We start from the raw sequence: 19,718 nt of genomic DNA, 5'->3' as shown, positions 1-19,718 counted from the left end.
TAAAAAATCACATTTTTTATTTTTTTTAATTTCAAGATGTCAATTTTTTTTTCCTATAATTTATTTGTTAATAAAAATTCTAAAAATTATCAAATCTCTGCTAAATTAATTTTCATTTTTTTTTTATCACTCAAATATAAATAAAAAAAAAATTTACCAATAATTAATTACCAACTTTAAGTTGGTATCACTGCAAATTGTCGTTAAAATCGAAACTTCATTTAGAAAATCAAAGAAAAGCTAACTGACGTCATTTTAGTACCCAAGTTGTAAAATTCAGCATACGTGAGCAAGAAAATAAAATGTAGATATCTGAAAAAAAATTCTTGGTAGTACCTTAGAGGTGAAGTTTTATTACTTGCATTATTCATATTATTCATTACAAAAATAGCCTGACACTCGAGAAAATGACAAAAGATCCTTTTGTATAAACTGGATATTTCCAGTTACTTTTTTTCAATTGAGTTTCAAGTACTTTCTTTTTTTAATCCTGCTTTTATTTTTCTTGTTAATGTATTTTATTTTTCATCTAGGTATTCTGTTGGTTCTGTAATAATAATAATAAATGAATTTAATCTTCACACCTATTTTAAATGGCAGGTAAATAATTTATGATCGCAAGTACTTTTATTGTTGCTGTAAATTTTAAATATTGTCCAAAATAATAAATATGTAAATTGATGCAAATAATTTTGAAAATTGTGAGTTAATTAATTTGTGGTTTAATTTCGTTACAAATATCAATAAATTAAGTATAATTAATTCATACATCCATACAAATCTTTTGATTCATTGCATGAATTTTTTATTAGTAATTAATTAATTTTTCTGAAAAATAATTCTTATGACATTTAATTTAGCTGTCACTTGACAATTTTTTAATTTTTTTTGTTAAAAAAAATTATTTTTAAGAAATTGCATTTAAAATTTTTTAAAATTTCTGAATGTCAATTTTTTTTCCTAATTTTTTTTACTATAATTTATTTGTTAAAAAAAATTATAAAAATTATTTAATTTCTGCTAAATTTATTATTATTATTCATAGACATTTAGGTGTGATCAATTTCAGAAATGAAAAAAAAATATTGTGTGTAAAATAGGTGAGAAAAAAAAAATGATATTCAAAAATATCAACAGTCGGTAAAATCAGTTCTAACACGACGACAGCTAGAAATTGTGTTTATCGTAAAATAAACTTTAAAAGATTGAAAGATGGCGGACACCGCGAATGACGGTGATAATCGAGTAGTAGCAAATGATTCAAGTGAAATGGAAAATCCACAAGAAAACGGTGAAGTTGCTGTTGTGGATGGAAATCAAGAAAGAGACGTAAGTTTATCATTAATAATATCATTTAGTTTATTAATAATTACCATAAAATAATTTAACTAAAATAATTTATGATAGCATGATCTCGTGAGCAAGATCTAGTTGATCCTTGTTGATTTAGTAAGGACACGTACTCAATTGCGTGTCATCGCATTTTATCTTCAAGTACACGTGTATGTTTGCTAGTCGTAATTAATTCATACCTCAATATTCTATCTCAGTTCTAAATTTATCAGAGTAATATTTTTGGTATACTCCCTATTTAACAATGACCCAAATCCACAATTATCTCGAAAAATTTTACAACAATTATTATTATTATTATTATGATTTAAATAATTCAATTTATGTTTTCAGATAAATCCTGAGATCGACGCCCAAAGACAAAAATACCAACCAACAAAATGGGAATCATTTTTAGCAGTATTAAAGTCACTGATTATAAGATCATTAGTTATTTATTTTATCACGTCATTCTTCCGAAGACCAGCTGCAGATCCAGTATCGACAGCAGCAAGCGCCGATGGTGCTGTTCCAAAGTATCAGGCAGCTAATATTTTTGAGAATGGAACATTATTTGATTTATACATATTTTTATCAGAATCTGATCATTTTAATTCATTTGAGGATCAGCAGGCGTTGATATGGAAAGAAAAAGGTTTGGTGTACGGTGATTGGACGAGTGGTGCCAACAATGACGGCACAAGATTTTTTGCTTACAAATTCAAACCTTCAAGCCAACTGAAACGCAATGGATCGATTTATTTGCACATTTACGCAACAAACATCGGAAAATCGATAAATCCTAAGGATGGTAAGGGCGCATATTCAGCGAATCAAATCTCATATGCTAAAAAAATGGTTAATAAATTTAAAAAGATAAAATATCAGAAGCGACACAATTTACTTACGGGACAAACAACAGCCACTGAAGAAGAAGTCAAAAAAGCTGAAATAATGGATCAAGAAATAGTCTCCCACTGGCATCCTAATTTGACAATTAATCTCGTGACTGACCAAACTGGCTGGGTGTCAGGACAAGTCCCGCCACCGTTGAATGAGTACATCGAATTTGTCCAAGGAGGTTCTTTCTACAAACCTCCAATTTATGTTAACGATTTTTGGAACATGCAGCGCGACTACTTTCCACTTAACGACACTGTCAAGGAATTGGAATTGCATCTCACTTACCAACCACTATCTCTGTTCAAGTGGCAATTGTACTCGGCACAAAATATGAGGAATAAATGGACTTCTTCATTCATGGGAGACGTTGCCGATGAAGATGACAGCGATCAGGATACTTTGAAAGAAACAATTCTTGAAACTAATCCTTACTTACTGGGAATGACTATTTTTGTTTCGATTTTACACAGCGTGTTTGAATTCTTGGCTTTCAAAAATGGTGAATTTTCTTTTTAAATAATTTTTATTTAATTTATTTAAATCAGGATGTTGTAGACCAAAATGATGCTATGTTTTTTATTTCATTTATTTTAACATGCGGCGTTTTGTCGGTTTTATTCTGAAATCATCAGGCATTTAAAAATTTTACAATATAAAAACACAAAACAGAAAATATATAAATAAAAAAAAATTTTGTATATAAAAAAGTGTCATGCGCAGTAATTTTTGTAAATTAATGACTATGTGTTTTTATATTGTATAATTTTAAGGTGCCTGATGATGTTAAAATGAAACTGACGAAACTCGTGCATATTAAAATAAATGAAATAAAAAACATAACATCATTTTGATTTTCAATATCTTGACTTAAATTAATTATAAAAGAATTTAGACCTGATTAGAGGAATAATTTTTATTTATTTAGGGTAAAAGTATTGTTTTTGGCCATCTTAGCACCGTTTTTGAACAGTTAACATTAGAATTAATTTATAAAAAATCATAATATTTTAAAAAAATTTATATTAAAACAAGCCAACTTTGTAATGGTTTATTAATTCATAATATAAATTCATTTTTATCGTTTATTTGAACAATAAATGGTACAGTGGCCACAAACGGTACTTCTACCCTATTTTAAGAAAGATAAATTAATGGTAAAATGCATTTTTACAGATATCCAATTCTGGAACAACAGAAAAACCTTGGAAGGTCTGTCAGTTCGATCAGTCTTCTTCAACGTCTTTCAATCTCTTGTTGTACTGCTCTACGTGTTGGACAATGAAACCAACACTCTCATTCGTTTGAGCTGCGGTATTGGTTTGTGCATTGAAATCTGGAAGATCAACAAAGTTGTGGACATCTCCCTCGACAGAAGCCATAAAATCCTGGGAATATTCCCTAGAGTATCATTCCGCGACAAAGGTTCGTACGTCGAAAGTTCAACTAAAGAATACGACAGACTTGCCTTCAAATATCTATCATGGGCGCTGTATCCTCTTCTGGCTGGATATGCCATTTACTCTTTGATGTACCTCGAGCACAAGGGATGGTACTCGTGGGTTTTAAATATGCTCTACGGTTTCTTGTTAACATTTGGCTTCATAATGATGACGCCACAATTATTTATTAATTATAAATTAAAAAGCGTAGCTCATCTTCCCTGGCGTATGCTGTCGTATAAATTTTTGAATACATTCATCGATGATATATTTGCTTTTATTATTAAAATGCCAACGTTATATCGATTAGGATGTTTCCGTGATGATATAGTGTTCTTTATATTTTTGTATCAGCGGTGGATATATAGAATAGATCCTACGAGAATTAACGAATTCGGTTATTCGGGTGAAATGGAAGATGCTTCAAAGAAAAAAGTCGTTGTCGCGAGTACGAAAGATGAAGCTAGTAAAAAAACAGATTAATTTTACGATTTCTTTAAATACATATTAAATTAATTAATTAATTGAAATTTATTTTATAATTAATTTCTATTAAAACTTTGTCGTACCAAAGTACAAAATGTAGATCAATTTCTTGTCTTAAAATTTTATCTTTAGTTTTTTTTTTTTTTTTTTTAATAAATTTAATTCAATAATAGCATCGGGTATGTCATTATGCGTATGCCAGAGTATTCTTTCAATGAGTACCCATTAATTTCCAAACGAATATGTTTATGATTAAGTATAAGACGTTGATTTTTACACAAATAAAGTATATAAATAATAAAAAATATTAACAATTAATAAATAAAAATATTCTATAACAAAATAATACGGACAATTAGTCTATATTTGAAAGTGGGTAAATAATTCAATTTGTGTGAATTTTGGTGAGAAAGTACATAAAAAAGAATTATTGTAATAAGTGTAATAAATTTAAAAATGCTTTGTCAAACGTTGAATTGCAATAAAGTGAACAAAAAAATATCTAAAATCAATTGATGAGCTTCCAAATATGGTTTATTGGGTTATTTCTTTAAAATTTAACGACTTTGTTTTATTTAATTATTTTTATTCTTTTATTACCGAAAAATAAAATATGAGCTCATATATATAGAGATGTATTATTTCGTAAGTTGGTAATTAAAATTACTTAGCCACAAGGTAAGTACGTAATATTAGGTACAAATATTGTTCATCTTTTGTCTTTATCGCTAGTTTGCATAAAACTTATGTGTCAAGTAAAATAAGTATAACGTGTATTAAATTTTTTTCAAGCTTCTGAAAACGCGATAAATAATAATTAATTAATAATAAATTCTACTTTAATTTTTCACAACTTATTAAGTTAATTCATTATATTATTACCTAATACCTATTATTATAATTATAATTTTAATAGTGATAATAATAATAATAATTATTATTATTGTAGTAATTCGTTTCAAGTTTTATTTTAGTTAAATTGATTAAGTAGATCAAATTTTAATTATTACTAGATTGTACTTAAAAATTCTTATATCATCACTTGATAAAAGGCAAAAGGTGCATTGTAATAATTTACACTATACCAAAATGTAACAAAATTTATGACATAAATCTATTCTTAATTTGTGATATTTTGTTAATATTTATCTCCTATTTAAACAAAATTAAGTATACAAATGACAAATAAATATAAAATTATTCACATTCGGCAATAAAAGACACTTAAAATAATATTAATAGAAAAATTAAACAAAGAAAATAATTTGTAAATCTTAATAATTAAATCATAAAACAACAATTGGTTAACTGGCAGTATTTCATGTAATAACTGAGTTGGTAGCGATTGAATTTAGTGAATTTAAATGGCTCAGATTTGATAAATTGTTTTCTTCATTTGCTGTGTGAGGTTTGGAATTTGTCACAAACGCCGTGAAGAAATATACTGTGCGTTTTTAAGTTCAAAATTAACATGAATTTATAAAAAAGAAAATTAATTAAATAAATAATAAGATTTAAATAATTTTAATTATTATAAATTGTTAAACTACGCAACGATTCCAGAGTCTTTAGCCATACTGTAAAAAGCGCTCGTTGGTTTTTGAAGTAAATTTTCAGGCTTATCAAATTCCGTTATTACTCCCTTATCTAGAACAATGACCCTAAAAAATTGAAAAAAAAAAAAAAAAAAAAAAAAAAAAAAATTAGTTTCAAAATTAATTTTTAACATCAATTAAAATTAATTTTTTTTTTTTTTTTTTTTTGTAAAAAATAAGTACCTGTCAGAATCAAGGATTGTGTTAAGCCTATGAGCAATCGTAAGAACTGTACAATCTTTAAATTCTTCTCGTATCGTCCGCTGAATAAGATCATCTGTCTCTAAATCTACAGCAGCGGTAGCCTCATCGAGGATAAGAATTTTAGTTTTTCTCAGTAACGCTCTAGCCAAACAGATCAATTGTCGCTGACCTACACTCAAGTTATCACCACCCTCAGACACTAAGTACATAAGACCATTAGGCAGAGTTTTAGCAAACGCTTTAAGGTGAGCGTGCTCAAGTGCTTGCCAAATCTGCTCATCAGTGTGTACATCAAATGGATCTAAATTGAGACGCAAAGTTCCTGAAAAGAGGACTGGATCTTGAGGAATAATTGTCAGTCTCGCTCTCAAAGCATGGAGACCAAGTTCTGATATGTCGATGCCGTCTATAAATATTTTTCCTTCAGCGGCTTCAATTATTCTGAACAACGACAACGTCAACGAGGATTTTCCAGCTCCAGTTCGTCCAACGATTCCTACTTTTTCTCCACCGTTGACACTGAAACTCAGACCGTTGAGTACAAGATCTAGGCCCTCTCGATAGCGAACTTTGTAGTCACGGAATTCGACGCGGCCTTCTGAAGGCCAATCTTTCGGTGGGGCTGTACTCGGAATTTCCCATGGAGCTTCTTGTGGCGTTTCACCATACTCTTTTATCCTTTCCACAGCCACTATATTTGTCTCGACGTCTGATGTCATCCGTACAAGCCAGTTTAATGTCTGCGTTATCTGAAGTGCGTAACTTACTGACAAACCCACAAGACCAGCACTCAGAGAATCTCGGCCAGCTACTGAGAATATTGCCGCAAAAAATATTATCATATTGCCGACCATTTCTAATCTCACTGCCAACCATCTTAAGACAAACAAAAAGACATTGTTAATATACCCATTAATCAGAGACTTATTTCTCAAGTACTTTTTAGAAAAATATTCTTAAACTTACCGGTTACTTATAATACCTGGGAAGTAACACATTTGATTAAAATCAACTCGACGTTCAGATTCATAGATGAACCTTTCTTGTACATTAAATGCTCGTATTGTTTGAGCACCTAAAAAAAAATATTAAGTTATTTTTTTAATTATTCCAATTTTACAATCCCGAGTAATTTTCATACGGTACTTATTCATTTTATATAAAGGGATTATATTTAGTTAATCGATTTTTTTTGCATTTTTGACAGTTTCAAAAAAATACATATATTTTTTAAAATTATAGAAGAAAATTAAATTTTAGTATATTCTCTGAAAACAACTTAACAGATCGATTTCAAATTTTTATACAACCTTCTTAGACATATTCCCCAAGTATTAATCCAAGAAAAAAAATTTCTGATAATTATTTCGATTTTTAAACTACTTGAAGTTGGAAATGTTTTCAATAATCGAAACATTTTTTTCAAAAATCAAAATTTTGACTATTACTTGCATTTATCTATCTACGAAATAAATTTTTTAGAGTTTTCCATTTCAAATACGAGTCTCGTTATAAATCCTATTTGTTTTATTTTTTTTTTTTTCTTCAACCAGACTCGCGTTAATGTGAGAGAGACACTAATAGAACTCATAACGAAACTCGACTGTAATCCAATTACAAGAAATTTTCTAGACACAAGTTTTTTAGATATTTGATAAATAAAATATCTCTTTAAAAAAAATCCATAAAAATTTTTTTTTTGGGCTAATATAAATATCTTCTGGTATCTAAAAAATACATTTTAGTGATTCAAAGAATAAAAATATTAAATTATTAAAATAAAATTAAAATTAATTAAATATAAATTATAAGTACCTGTGATAGATTCTCCAAAATGAGAATATATTGGTGACCTAGAAACGGATTCTAATCGTTTCAATTGACGTGAAGTCGCAACGTAAAAACGTTGGATAAAGTAATAGAGAACACCAATGGGTACTATGACCGCTATAAATATTGGTGTACTGTAACTTATTACTACAAGTGTAGCAATGACCTGAAATATTTATTTTAATCAAAATTTATTAAAAAAAAAAAAATAAAAAAATAACTTAATATTAATAAATTACCAACTACTCCGTTAAAAGATAATTATAATTAAAATTACGTAAAATAATTAAATTAAATAATTAAAAAAATAAAAACATGCAAAGCTGTGCTACATAAAAAAAAGTAACAAATAAAATATTAATAGACAATGCACCACCGTATGTAGTAATTAGAAAATTATAAGCACAAGCATTAAATTTATTTGTAATGAGAAACGAGAATCTAATCCTTTAGATGATCATTTGAAACCGTTACCAATGTGACGGACACAATTATACTAAAAAAAATGACTTACAAATAGCAGAACTGATATTTAAATCTATAACTTAATAAATAATTATTTAAATACCATGCAAGATTTCTTGCACGTTTGATTTGAAAAATTAGTTACATATTAAGATTGAAATTTGAATTCGTCATTAATGTTAAATTACCTCAAATGAACAATAGACGCAGTCAGAAATTTGCTGCGGAAGCGAAGTGTCCAGCACGTCGACATCTTTAGCAAACCTGGAGATAATGCGACCAGTAGGGGTAGTATCAAAGAAGGTTAATGATGCACGCATCACTCCACGAAGCATTACCAAGTGCATCTGGCGAGCAGCCAGCCAGCAACCCAGCTGTGGAGCCAAATCGCAGAAAAAACTCAACGCTACAACAAGACGGGCGGCAATCATTGTAACCGTAGCATCCTTTTTTTTTTTCTTTTTCAATTATTAATTTTGTTATTTTGGAGCCCAATGTGTCGAAAATTTTTTTCATCATTTTTTAAATAATATTGTTATCATATTTTTATTTAAGAATTCATCAATTGCCACCACTAGGCGAGGGAGTGAAGTTTGCTGTGCCATGCATATCGCCGGTATGATTCGAAATGTTACGCGAATTATTTATTGAAATACCCGACACTTCTATTAGTTTTAAAAATTATTTTAAAGTATAGTATTCTTATTGCGTATGAAAGGAATAATTAAATAATAGAAAAAATGGTAATTATAATTAATTTACAATTTATAGAGCAAAAAAAAAAAAAAAAAAAAAAAAAAAAAAAAAAAAAAAGAGTTCAAGCAAATACTTGATAAGCAGCAATGGTTTAGAAATACTGTCATTTATGGAATTTTTTGTGTCTTTCAATATAAAAAATCTAAAATTTCATCTCGATGATTTTGAAAATAGCAGATAATTTTTATTATTATACACTAGGCATTGTTTTACATTAAATACAAATTAAAAAAATTTTTTTTTAATTAAAAAAATTCAAGTATTTAAGGAGAGTTTAGCAGCACCAGTGATAATTAAAGTTAATAAATTTTTGAAACTTTAAATAATAATTTTTACTCTATAAAAATTTTGGATGACAATTCCACTTATTATTTTTAAGAAAATATCGATTTAAATATTAATCACTTAGTCCCATATAAATCTGAGTTTTTCTTTATTTTTTAAGTTTAAAATTTAATGAAAATTAAATTTTATTAGGGAAACAGTTTAGTTTTTTTTTGTAAAGCTATTTCAAATTTTTTAAACTTTCATATTTTTAAAAATTTTTTAAATAATGGATTAGTAAATTGGATTAAAAAATTGTAAAATTTATAAAGTTTAAATAATTTAAAGAAAAATTATACTTTGTCAAATTTTTTACTTGGAAAAAAAAGTCTGCTATTCAAGTCTCATGAGATTTTATTGTTAAGTAAAATACTGACTTATTTCTATACCACTGCAAATGATAAAAAATAGGATGAAAAATAAACCAAGCATAAGAGTATAACTGTATCCGTCAACAATTGAAATAAAATGTTACTAGCATTAAATAATATAATATAAAAAACACAAATCATGCAACATAGAAAAATAAAATAATAAGTAATAAACATATGACAATTAGTAATGCAATAATGACCATGAATATGATCGCGTATGAAAGCTTACCCTCAAAAAACAGGGTAGGCACTGTACAATGGATAAGGGTAGTTTTGAATCCATGATGTCTACATCGGCACCGAAACGGCTTAGTATTCGTCCGGTGGGTACCGTATCGAAGAAAGACATGGGACCACGCATTACGTTGTATAAAGCTTCACGCATCAGTGATGAGGATGATCTTAGAGTACCAAGGTATATAAACATTGATGAGAATACCACCGATAAGACTGTAACATGACAATAACTAAATCTTCAAACAACCATAGCATGAACCTTCTTCCTTTTCTTGCTGTATGTATAATTAATAACCTCAGACAAGGTACATTCTCAAATATAAACAAACACATATGGTCTGGATTTTTTTTTAAATCACCTCATGGAAAAAAAGTCACCAATAAAACGTTCGCCATAATGATTGTGATGAGATTAATGATTTAATAGGACTTTAATATAATTTTTTTTGGTCTTCAGGAAGCAACGCAAGCATTTGATATTATCTAGTATTACATTTCTATGAGATTGATATTTACTTCATTGTTTTTTTTTAAACCTTCAACAGGCAAATATACTTTTGTGAAAAATGAATGTTCAAAAGGAGTGAAAAATTTTTTAATAAATTATTTTAAAATTCGAATGTTTTTTTTCCACATAAGTTTTATCCGCCATTTTTACTTAGATTTATTTTAAGCTTTTATACATTATGAATGATGTATATAGTTTTGTAATTGTTTAATCATACCGAGAGTACGCAATTAAGCCAACTACGTAGAATCATTGGTATAATATTGTCAATAACGTCTGTATCTTTACCAAACCGATTTAATAGGCGACCGGACGGTGTGCTGTCAAAAAATGATATAGGATTGCGAAACACTTGTGTCAATAATCCTTGAAATATAAATACAGATGCACTAATAGGTCCTATTGCGAATAGTAGTGATATTACAATTGATAAGATACCTAGAAATTATTTAAAAAAAAAATTGAATTTGATATTACTGCTAATATGCTAAGATAATATTTGTAATTTGATTTTGTATTTAATTCAATAGTGGAACAGCGACTTTTAATCAATTGAACTTGGATTTTTAGATGGATTGAACGCATGATAAGAGGTACATAAGTATGGATTAACCGTGCTGAAGGTGCAACTAGTATTATTTACTAAAATAAGATAAAAAATCAGGGTGCAAACAAATAAAAATATTTAAGAGAAAAATAAGAGTTAGCTGAATAAAAAAAAAACTAGTAAAGTTAGTTGACAAATAAATAAAATAGTATAAAGACTATTTCTACGGCAAGACACTGTTCTGGTAGGTAGAATTTGATACATCGTATCAGTATGTTAAGTGGTGAATTTAAAATAGGTAAATAGAAGAAATATAAAAGTAGTGCATTTAACAAAGATAAAAATAAAATACGTGGTATGGTGTTTTTAGCTGTTGTGAGAACAATTTTTTTAAGTCTCACGTACCCCTGCGAGGCAAAATAACCATGCTCTAAGAGTCGCCGGTAATGCATTGTCGATAACATCAACGTCCTTGCCAAAACGATTTAATAGTCGGCCTGAAGGTGTTGTATCAAAGAATCCAATAGGTAAACGTAGAATGCCAAATAATAATTCGGAATGCAGCTGTTTACTGCTTTGTAGACAGCCAATGGCCATTACTAACTGTGCGATAAGCACAAAAATTGCTGAAATTTATTTTTAAAACAATGATAATAAAATGTGTAAACAAAATATAATAAACCATTCATTTCCTCATTAATTAATTTTGTCAATTATAAAGATTGTTTCATTTTTTTTTTTTTTTTTCCCTTAATATTGTGATTGATTGAAAAGAAGACCATGCATAGTATCAACTATTCAATACGATAAAGCAGTAAATTAGTTATCTTCTAATGCTAGTTCCCTAAAGGATTAAATTCAGAACGATAAAATAAGAATGTATAATTTATAGACATGCAAATATTGCATTAATATACCACTATACTACTTAGGGATGTAAAAATTTACAATTATTTAAAAGTTTATTGAAAATTGAAAAAAGAACGATTGTTGGGAATTAATAAATACCAAGTAAAAATAATGAAGAAATAAATGAAAATAATTATTGTTAACAATACTGGTCGCGCCTTCAAATACACAGCAAACCACACTCGCTGCTCTAATTGTTATTTAAAATTCGAGTGGAAGAAAAGACAAACAATCAGCGAAGACTATTTTATGTCATTAAAATGATCAACTTTTTTTTTGCTTATTATTTTCGTGCTTCCTGTAATATTTTTTCATTAGAATTGGGTCTACAATCGTCATGACGACTGATTGATGCGACTATAATATGTAACAATTCCGACCCAGGTTTAATATTTGGACTAAAGGCAACGTCAGCAAAATTGAACGTCATTGTGTGAGACCATATTTGTAAAGGGATTTTTTCTGTTTATAATTAAATGATATAGTAAGTACTGAAAGAAACATACCTTGACCTATACCTAGCGCACCGTATACACCGACATACGTATCTCTTTTAACTGTATCAAGTGTTCCATTGACAAACATTTCGGTATCGTCAGACCATTTACTGACCCAGATATTCGATCCAATACTGAATGATTGAAATACAGCGTTCATTATTATTGTTGATACTGACAAAAACCAACCAATTGATTTCAAGTAATGAGCATAAACACGTAGTTTTACCTAAATAACAAAGAATATAAAATAATATTATCTCTTTTAATTTAATTAAATATCATTTAAAAATTAGGTATTGAGAATAAATTATAATTTTAATTTAATTACTGCATATTTAAAATTTTCAAGATATTATATCTGAATTAAAAAAAAAAAAAAAAAAAAAATGAATTTAAATTTAAATAATATTAAATGAAATACTCACACTTCCTGTTTCTGTTTTTTCAGCTTCGATAATTTTTTCTCCTTTAATTGGAAGTGAATTTTCCTTAATGCTGGTACTTCTCATCAAATTGACAGATTTTTGGCTATCTATCGATTGTTGTCTATGTAAAGAACCATTCAAAGATTTTTGATCTATAGATCCAGACTCACTATGAGTCATAGATAGCCTAGATCTTGCTTTCGTCAATTTTTGTTGAAGTTCTTCTGATCCGATAGTTGACTCAAGCTGTTGTTTTATCTCTGTCAATTCAGCTTCAGCTTCATCTTCAGGTTTAACTTCTTGCAGATGGTGAATAAGAAAATCAGCAAAAGCACCTCGTTTTTCCATCAGTTGTTTGTACGTCCCATTTTCCGTAATCTCTCCATCTTTTAGCACAAAAATGTTATCAACATCCGGCAAATAAGTAATACCATGAGTTACAAGTACACGTGTTTTCTTTTTTAGTAAACCATTGGGACCCACAACGTTCTCGAAAATATGCTTTCCGACGTGTGAGTCAACAGCACTCAGAGGATCATCCAGGAAGTAAACATCACAGTCAGTGTAAACTGCCCGAGCAAGTGCAACTCTTTGTTTTTGACCACCAGACAAATTTATTCCTTTCTCACCAATTTCCGTTTGATCTCCTGCAGGTAGCATTTTAATATCAAGGCCAAGAGCACATGCATCAATCACCTTGGCGTAGAGAGCTTTATCCAGGGGCTTACCAAATAGAATATTATCTTGCAATGTGGCATTTTGAATCCATGCTTGCTGAGCGACGTAAGCTATTGATCCCTTGGTATTAACTCTTCCACTGATTCGATCCATTTCTCCGAAGAAAGCTGAGATCAGTGAACTCTTACCTGAGCCAACTGTTCCTACAACAGCTACTAACTGTCCATGATGGACTTGCATATTAATATTTTTAAGCGTAGGTTTTTCCAATGACTCGGGGCCCCACGCGAAAGTTCCATTTTCAATTATCAGTGGATGTAACTCTGACTGATCATGTTGAACATTATTTGGGTCCAACTCTTCACCATTCATGTATGAATTTATTCGCTTGATAGAAACCATCGCTTGTACGACATTACTTATTACCATAGGCAACATGGACAGTGGAAACCGAAGAATATTGAATAAACTTAAAGAAACAAAAGCTATTTTGCTATCTAAAACGTTGTCCACACTTATGTAGACAAACGTCGCGAATGAAACAAAGGAAACTAAAAATGGTGCACAAGACCATACAAAACTCGTTCCAGCGTTAAGATAAGCCGCCTCTTTAAGTACTTTTATTTCCTTGTTTCTTATTTTTAAAATTTGCTGCTCAAATGACGGCTCCCAAGCGTACAATTTAAGTACTTTAATGCCATTCAATACTTCGTTCATCAGTTTAACTCGTTCGTCTTTGCTTTTCATTTGTCGGATCTGCAGTGTCTTTACTTTATTGGCAATAACAGCATTAATTGGAATAAGGAATATCATAACAGCCAGACCGGCAAAAACAGCCACTTCAAGTTCATACCACAGAAAGTATAAAGCCAATCCAATTTGCAGTGGTGCCGACCATATCATGTTGATATAGGGCATCAAGTCCATGAATCTTTGCGCATCCACAGACATCAAATTTACTATTTCACCAACTGTCGACTCTTTACGTGCGGCATTTGACATTCTGAGGGCTTTACGATAAATTGCCGCGACAAGGGCAGTACGCATTCGCATGCCGACGATAAACATTCGATTAAAGTACTGTGACAGGACTAATGTTTGAAATATCGCAGTCAGTAAAAGGAGAACTGCATAGAAATAACCTTTCCATTGAGCTTCATCCTTTGAATTAATAAAATTTATAAGTAATCTGTAATAATATTGCACAATTATTTTAATTTATTTAGGTAAATAGTTCAGATAATTTAATCAGCAACTTACCCTAAAACTTGAGGACTGATAAATGTCATGATATCTTGTGACAGTTTAAGTAACGCACCAAAAAAAAATGTTGGACCAAATATTCTGTACAGAGGTATAATTACAGAAGCTACTTTTTTCTTGCGGGTACTATTGAAATCAACTTGGCCGGAGGCTTTTCGAAATGACGCCTTCGTACCCTGACTGCTGAAAATTGATTTAAAACTTTTTTATTTTTAATTTTATTTTATTTTTCAATTTAAATAATATTTAAAGGATTTTCTTACCAACAGTAATTGCAACACAGCCTTGTTAGCAATTACACATATACTTATTAATAATGGAAGATAAATTTTACCAATAATAAAAAAAGTATTTATAGGAACTTACTTGTCACATTTTTTTAAATTTCTCGTCCAGTATTTATTGAATTTTGGCACAATTTCCGAAGCTGTATCCTCCGGATTCATGGACCACAAGTCAGAGGTAGTCAAAGGCTTTTTGAAACCCTTCCACGCTAGAGAATCAAACCACCCGAACAATATTTTTGACGGATATGATGCAGATTGTTCCGGGCATGGCCTGTCTACCTGTCCGTATCGCGAAAATTTTGGCTCTGCATCCACAAGAAAATTGAGCAAAAACAGTATCAAGACTATTGGATAATATACAAAGTATGATCCAAAAGAGTAAGGCAGCTCAGGCTGTAAAAAAAAAATTTACATAAATAATTGTCTATTTATTTAGTAAAACTTGATAATTTATTTATTTATTGTCTTACTTGATCCTTATAATTCCTGATAATACTTCTGAATTGTACAGCACCACACACAGTTAAAAAAAACCAAAACAGGAACAACAATCCAGAAGTTCGCATTCCGCATTTTCTATTGTAGTGCAGTAACAATAATGCTAATCCCTAAAAATTAAATTAATGCATTAATATTCATAGCAAATAAATATTTTATCTAAAGCTTAAAATTGATAATGAAAATAGACTTACAAAAGTTATGATCTTGATAAACGGTGTATAATAGTCAACATTAAAAACTGTCGTGTAATTACTGTTATGTATTGCAACTGATAAATCAACAATACTAAGTACAATTAGAACAGCAGTAAGTACACCTTTTGAAATAAATTTCCATGTATAAGGAATATTTTTTCGTTTACTGTTTATTAGATAGTACGCCTCTAGTAATGAAAATGTCCAGAGAAAAATACATGGCGACCATATCAGCACAGTATTTTGAAAACACGGAGTCAAATCCGGATCCGTGGTATTCCAAGTCACATTTAAATCCTATAGTAAAAAAAAAAAAATTGATGTAACATATAAGCGTGTTATATTAATATGCCATTAAATTCAATACATGTTCATCACAGTTACTTCTATTTAATATATTTATAAAAATTAAATTTTTTAAAATAAGCAAGCCTTACCCAAAATGTTGAGCCGCAAAACAGGTCCATGGTATTATTCTCCATTTTCAGAGTTTAACCTTTATGATTTTCTTAAATTTCTTATTCCAACACCAAACTTTTTTTCAACAAGTTGCAAGACTGATTACTTTCACCATCCAACTAAAAAAAAAAAACAGAAAAAAAATTTAATTCAATAATGGTACTGTAAAGAATTTAAAAATGAACAAGCACATTATTATTTTAACAGTTATGTCCGGCATGTGAAATTCCCGGACTAAACTCGCGTACTGTTGATTAGATAAAATAATAATCAAATTAAATATTAATATTGCATTAGTACACACTTCTATTTGTTACATTAAATAACATGAGGTGAGTTAAGTACAAGAATGGGTACGAGTGAACTCACAAGTAATTTAATTTCGCAACCTATACCAAGGTGGTGGAGTATAGGTAAACCAGCAGCAGTAGCAGCAGTAGCAGCAGCAGCAGCAGCAGCGTCGTATGATAAAAAATCAGCGTGGCCTAATGAGAGCCGTGTCGTCAAAAGTATACTGGTCCTGGGCTGAGAGAGAAAAAGAGAGAATAAAATTTAAATTAGTAGAGGGAGTAACATGGTGCAGAACAATCGCCGCACGTTAACTTGGTATTTTCACAAAAATGACAGAAAGTAGCAAATATTCGATTTTTTTTTTTTTTTTTTTTTTTTTAAAATAAAAATTTAAAATAAAATTCACCTGAAGAATTTTCATGTTAATTTTTATAAACTCAAAAATTGTCGAGTAATATTTTAAATTTTCATTTTTATTGATAAAATAAAATATTTATTTTAAATTGAGAATTTTTTTTAAATTTATGGAAATTTTTTCTACAATATATGCATAATTTCTATAAATATAAAAACTGTCATAACACTGAAGTTAACCGTCAGCCGTTAATTTTAAAAATTTTTTTAATAAATTAATTATAATAAAAAAATGCTTCTGAAAATTTTCACTTGTAATTTTTATTAATTTTCACATGTGAAACTTTTTAATTTAATTTTTTTTATAATAATTTAATTGCTATAAAATTCTAAAAAATTTTTTAATATCTGTCAACTTCAGTGTCATCAACTGTCAGATGTCTGCTATTTTCAGAAAAATGAAACTAAAATTCGTATATATATATATATATATATATATATATATATATATATATATATATATATATATATATATATATATTTTTTAGAGATACAACAGTATATATATGTCAGTACTTAAACAACACGAATGGACACCCGCGTCTTCGTGATGTTGATTAACTTGTATTAGCCTCAAGTAACCTTATCCACTCAAATTAATAATTGTAACATTCACTACAACACGATGATGGTAAATAATAATGGTGTCTTCTGGTATTGGAAGACATTGCCGGTGTTACTGGTCGAAAATCGCCGAGTGTCCAGTAACCAGAACCAAATAGTGAGATGGTATTGTATGAGTAGCGTTTTACTAACACAAATACAACGCCAATGTTTAGTTGCATGTACATAACAAGTTATCGATGCAATGAGTAATTCTCGATCTTACATTACGCTAGGTATCGCGATGATAATCGAGGATTCACGAGGACAAAAAAGCGCCAAGGACGAAAGACTACAATTATTTGCAAATAATTATTTTCAGGTAAATTAAATTACATAAATTTACGGTATTCTATTGTATGTAATTTTCGGATAAAAATTAATTTAATGACATTAAAGTTAGTTGTCACTTGACAATTTTTTAATTTTTTTTTAACAAATAAATTTCTTCCAAAAAATTATTTTAAAAAAATCACATTTGTAGTTTTTTAAAATTTATAAATGTCAATTTTTTTTATAAATTTTTTTTTTTGTCATAATTTATTTGTTACAAAAATTTTTAATGACGTTAAAGTTAGCAGACTAGAGAATTTTTAAATTTTATTTAAAAAAAAAATTAGTTCTAAAAAATTGGATTTTTCATTTTTTTAAATTTCTAAATGTCAATTTTTTTTGCCATAATTTATTTGTTAAAAAAAATTCTAAAAATTATTAAATATCTTCTAAATTCATTTTCATAAATTCTTAAAATTATCAACTATCTGCTAAGTTAATTTTCATATAAATTACTGCATTAAAATAATGGAAAAAAAAAAAAAAAAACAAAAAAAAATGGACATTTAGAAATTTCAATAAATTAAAAATGCAATTTTTTAAAAATAATTTTTCAGAACAAATATTTTTGTTAAATAAAATTAAAAAGTGGTCAAGTGACAGTTAACTTAAATATCACAATTTTTTGAACAAGAATTAATATTTTTTATTACTATACATATATATAATCCTAAATTTATAGTGTTTTATTTTCCAGTTAGCTGATGTTACATTTAATATCTTGATCGAGCTGTTATTCAATTCACACTAATGCACTCCACTGATACAATTTCATTCCACTCAATTACAATCAATTCTTGTGCTCTACGCGTTTGTATGTCCTATTTCCGTGTAATGACAGTCATACGGAAATTAAATTACAGAATGGGAGTAAAAATTTTATTTTTACTGAGTTTAATTGATAAATTAATTCATCATATACTTACAATAAATTTATTACTTAATAATTTATCAGTGTGTTGAATTTTACAGCTGATAAATAATTGTTTGGACTACAATAAATTGTAACAAAATATTAAACAGTAAATTAATATGCTAAGCGATATATATGAAAGGACGATTATTTATATTTTTTAAAAATCATTTCATGATATTACAAAACTTGTGTAACTATTTAACAGACTTGGAATAATGACATTGCTGTATTAACATCATTATTATTATTATTATATACTTTATAAACTAGAAACTGGTCTTCAAATGATAGTGATGAAGATAATATAAAAGCGAATCAGAATCGTCATCATTACAAATATACATTCACTGCGAAACATTATCTGGCTGTTTACTCTTAACACTCGGTATAACAATTGATTGGCATTATGTATCATCATCAATTTAATTGGCAGTTGTTACGTTAATCATTGAGCTTTGTTACATAAATTAATGATCAATCTATTCTATATCTAGTATATTATTATTACTTACCATTTATATTTTATATCTTCTTACACGGTTCGCGGTGCACAAACACATGAATTATAAATTTTCACTGCGTCAGTTTAAAAGATACTTAATTTGTCGTATTATATTGTCTTATAGAGTTTAATCTAGGGACTATTCTTAGAATTAATAACAAGGCCATAAACACTATTTAGTATTTACTCATTTTAATCAACTCATATTTTAGTTAAATATATATATATATATATATATATATATATATATATATATATATATATATATATTTATTAACTGAGTAAATAATTCAAGTTTGTATGGCTTGTCATTGACTACTAACTTGTTCTAGTTTTAAACAGTGACTGATGATGATTTGATTGATGATTTATAGATTTGATAATAAGCTTTTTATATCTTCAACGTGTAGAAATTCCAGCTTAACGCTACTATTAAATTATCT

At 28.5% G+C, this 19,718-nt stretch overlaps 2 protein-coding genes and 1 long non-coding RNA gene across 9 annotated transcripts; 2 read left to right on the top strand and 1 right to left on the bottom strand.

Annotated features, from left to right (window-relative positions):
• The first annotated feature begins 533 nt into the window (after positions 1-533).
• Positions 534-4,672, top strand: LOC141530265 (putative lipid scramblase CLPTM1). The gene is made up of 4 exons (XM_074247301.1): positions 534-600; positions 1,046-1,329; positions 1,687-2,734; positions 3,409-4,672. Exons 2-4 carry the CDS (start codon positions 1,213-1,215, stop codon positions 4,155-4,157), a joined length of 1,914 nt encoding a protein of 637 aa, XP_074103402.1. The 5' UTR covers positions 534-600; positions 1,046-1,212; the 3' UTR covers positions 4,158-4,672.
• Mrp (Multidrug-Resistance like Protein 1) lies at positions 4,281-17,621 on the bottom strand. 7 transcript variants are annotated; one of them, XM_074247295.1, is made up of 15 exons: positions 17,438-17,621; positions 16,914-17,064; positions 16,586-16,741; positions 16,195-16,335; positions 15,755-16,054; positions 15,533-15,670; positions 15,142-15,455; positions 14,773-14,958; positions 12,835-14,701; positions 12,416-12,635; positions 9,938-10,158; positions 7,775-7,955; positions 6,926-7,034; positions 5,939-6,835; positions 4,281-5,821 (listed from the first exon to the last, which is right to left on the bottom strand). In XM_074247295.1, the coding sequence occupies exons 4-15, from the start codon at positions 16,237-16,239 to the stop codon at positions 5,707-5,709; spliced, it is 4,593 nt and encodes a 1,530-aa protein (XP_074103396.1). In that variant the 5' UTR covers positions 16,240-16,335; positions 16,586-16,741; positions 16,914-17,064; positions 17,438-17,621; the 3' UTR covers positions 4,281-5,706. The 7 variants fall into 7 exon arrangements, with proteins under 7 accessions (XP_074103396.1, XP_074103398.1, XP_074103395.1 ...); XM_074247297.1 differs by lacking the exon at positions 16,914-17,064 and having other exon boundaries at positions 16,521-16,741; XM_074247294.1 differs by lacking the exons at positions 9,938-10,158; positions 16,914-17,064 and adding an exon at positions 11,406-11,626.
• Positions 17,514-19,500, top strand: LOC141530269 (uncharacterized). Its single transcript, XR_012479731.1, has 3 exons — positions 17,514-17,650; positions 17,761-17,846; positions 18,555-19,500. It is a non-coding gene; the product is annotated as an uncharacterized LOC141530269 (long non-coding RNA).
• Positions 19,501-19,718: the final 218 nt, after the last annotated feature.

This window comes from Cotesia typhae, unplaced genomic scaffold (assembly GCF_013202065.1).
Source record: "Cotesia typhae breed Kobodo isofemale line unplaced genomic scaffold, CoteBio_Ctyphae contig_48, whole genome shotgun sequence".
Taxonomy (NCBI): domain Eukaryota; kingdom Metazoa; phylum Arthropoda; class Insecta; order Hymenoptera; family Braconidae; genus Cotesia; species Cotesia typhae.
The sequence above is the reverse complement of the archived record's forward strand: the minus strand, read 5'-3'. Positions and strand labels throughout refer to the sequence as shown.

Coding starts and splice junctions, on each gene's coding strand:
- Mrp (XM_074247295.1), bottom strand. CDS start 16,239: ATGGAGAATAATACCATGGACCTGTTTTGCGGCTCAACATTTTGG. Junction 16,055..16,194: donor TTTGCGGCTCAACATTTTGG/GTAAGGCTTGCT, acceptor TTTTTACTATAG/GATTTAAATGTGACTTGGAA. Junction 15,456..15,532: donor TCAGGAATTATAAGGATCAA/GTAAGACAATAA, acceptor TTTTTTTTACAG/CCTGAGCTGCCTTACTCTTT.
- LOC141530265 (XM_074247301.1), top strand. CDS start 1,213: ATGGCGGACACCGCGAATGACGGTGATAATCGAGTAGTAGCAAATGAT. Junction 1,330..1,686: donor ATGGAAATCAAGAAAGAGAC/GTAAGTTTATCA, acceptor TTATGTTTTCAG/ATAAATCCTGAGATCGACGC. Junction 2,735..3,408: donor ATTCTTGGCTTTCAAAAATG/GTGAATTTTCTT, acceptor GCATTTTTACAG/ATATCCAATTCTGGAACAAC.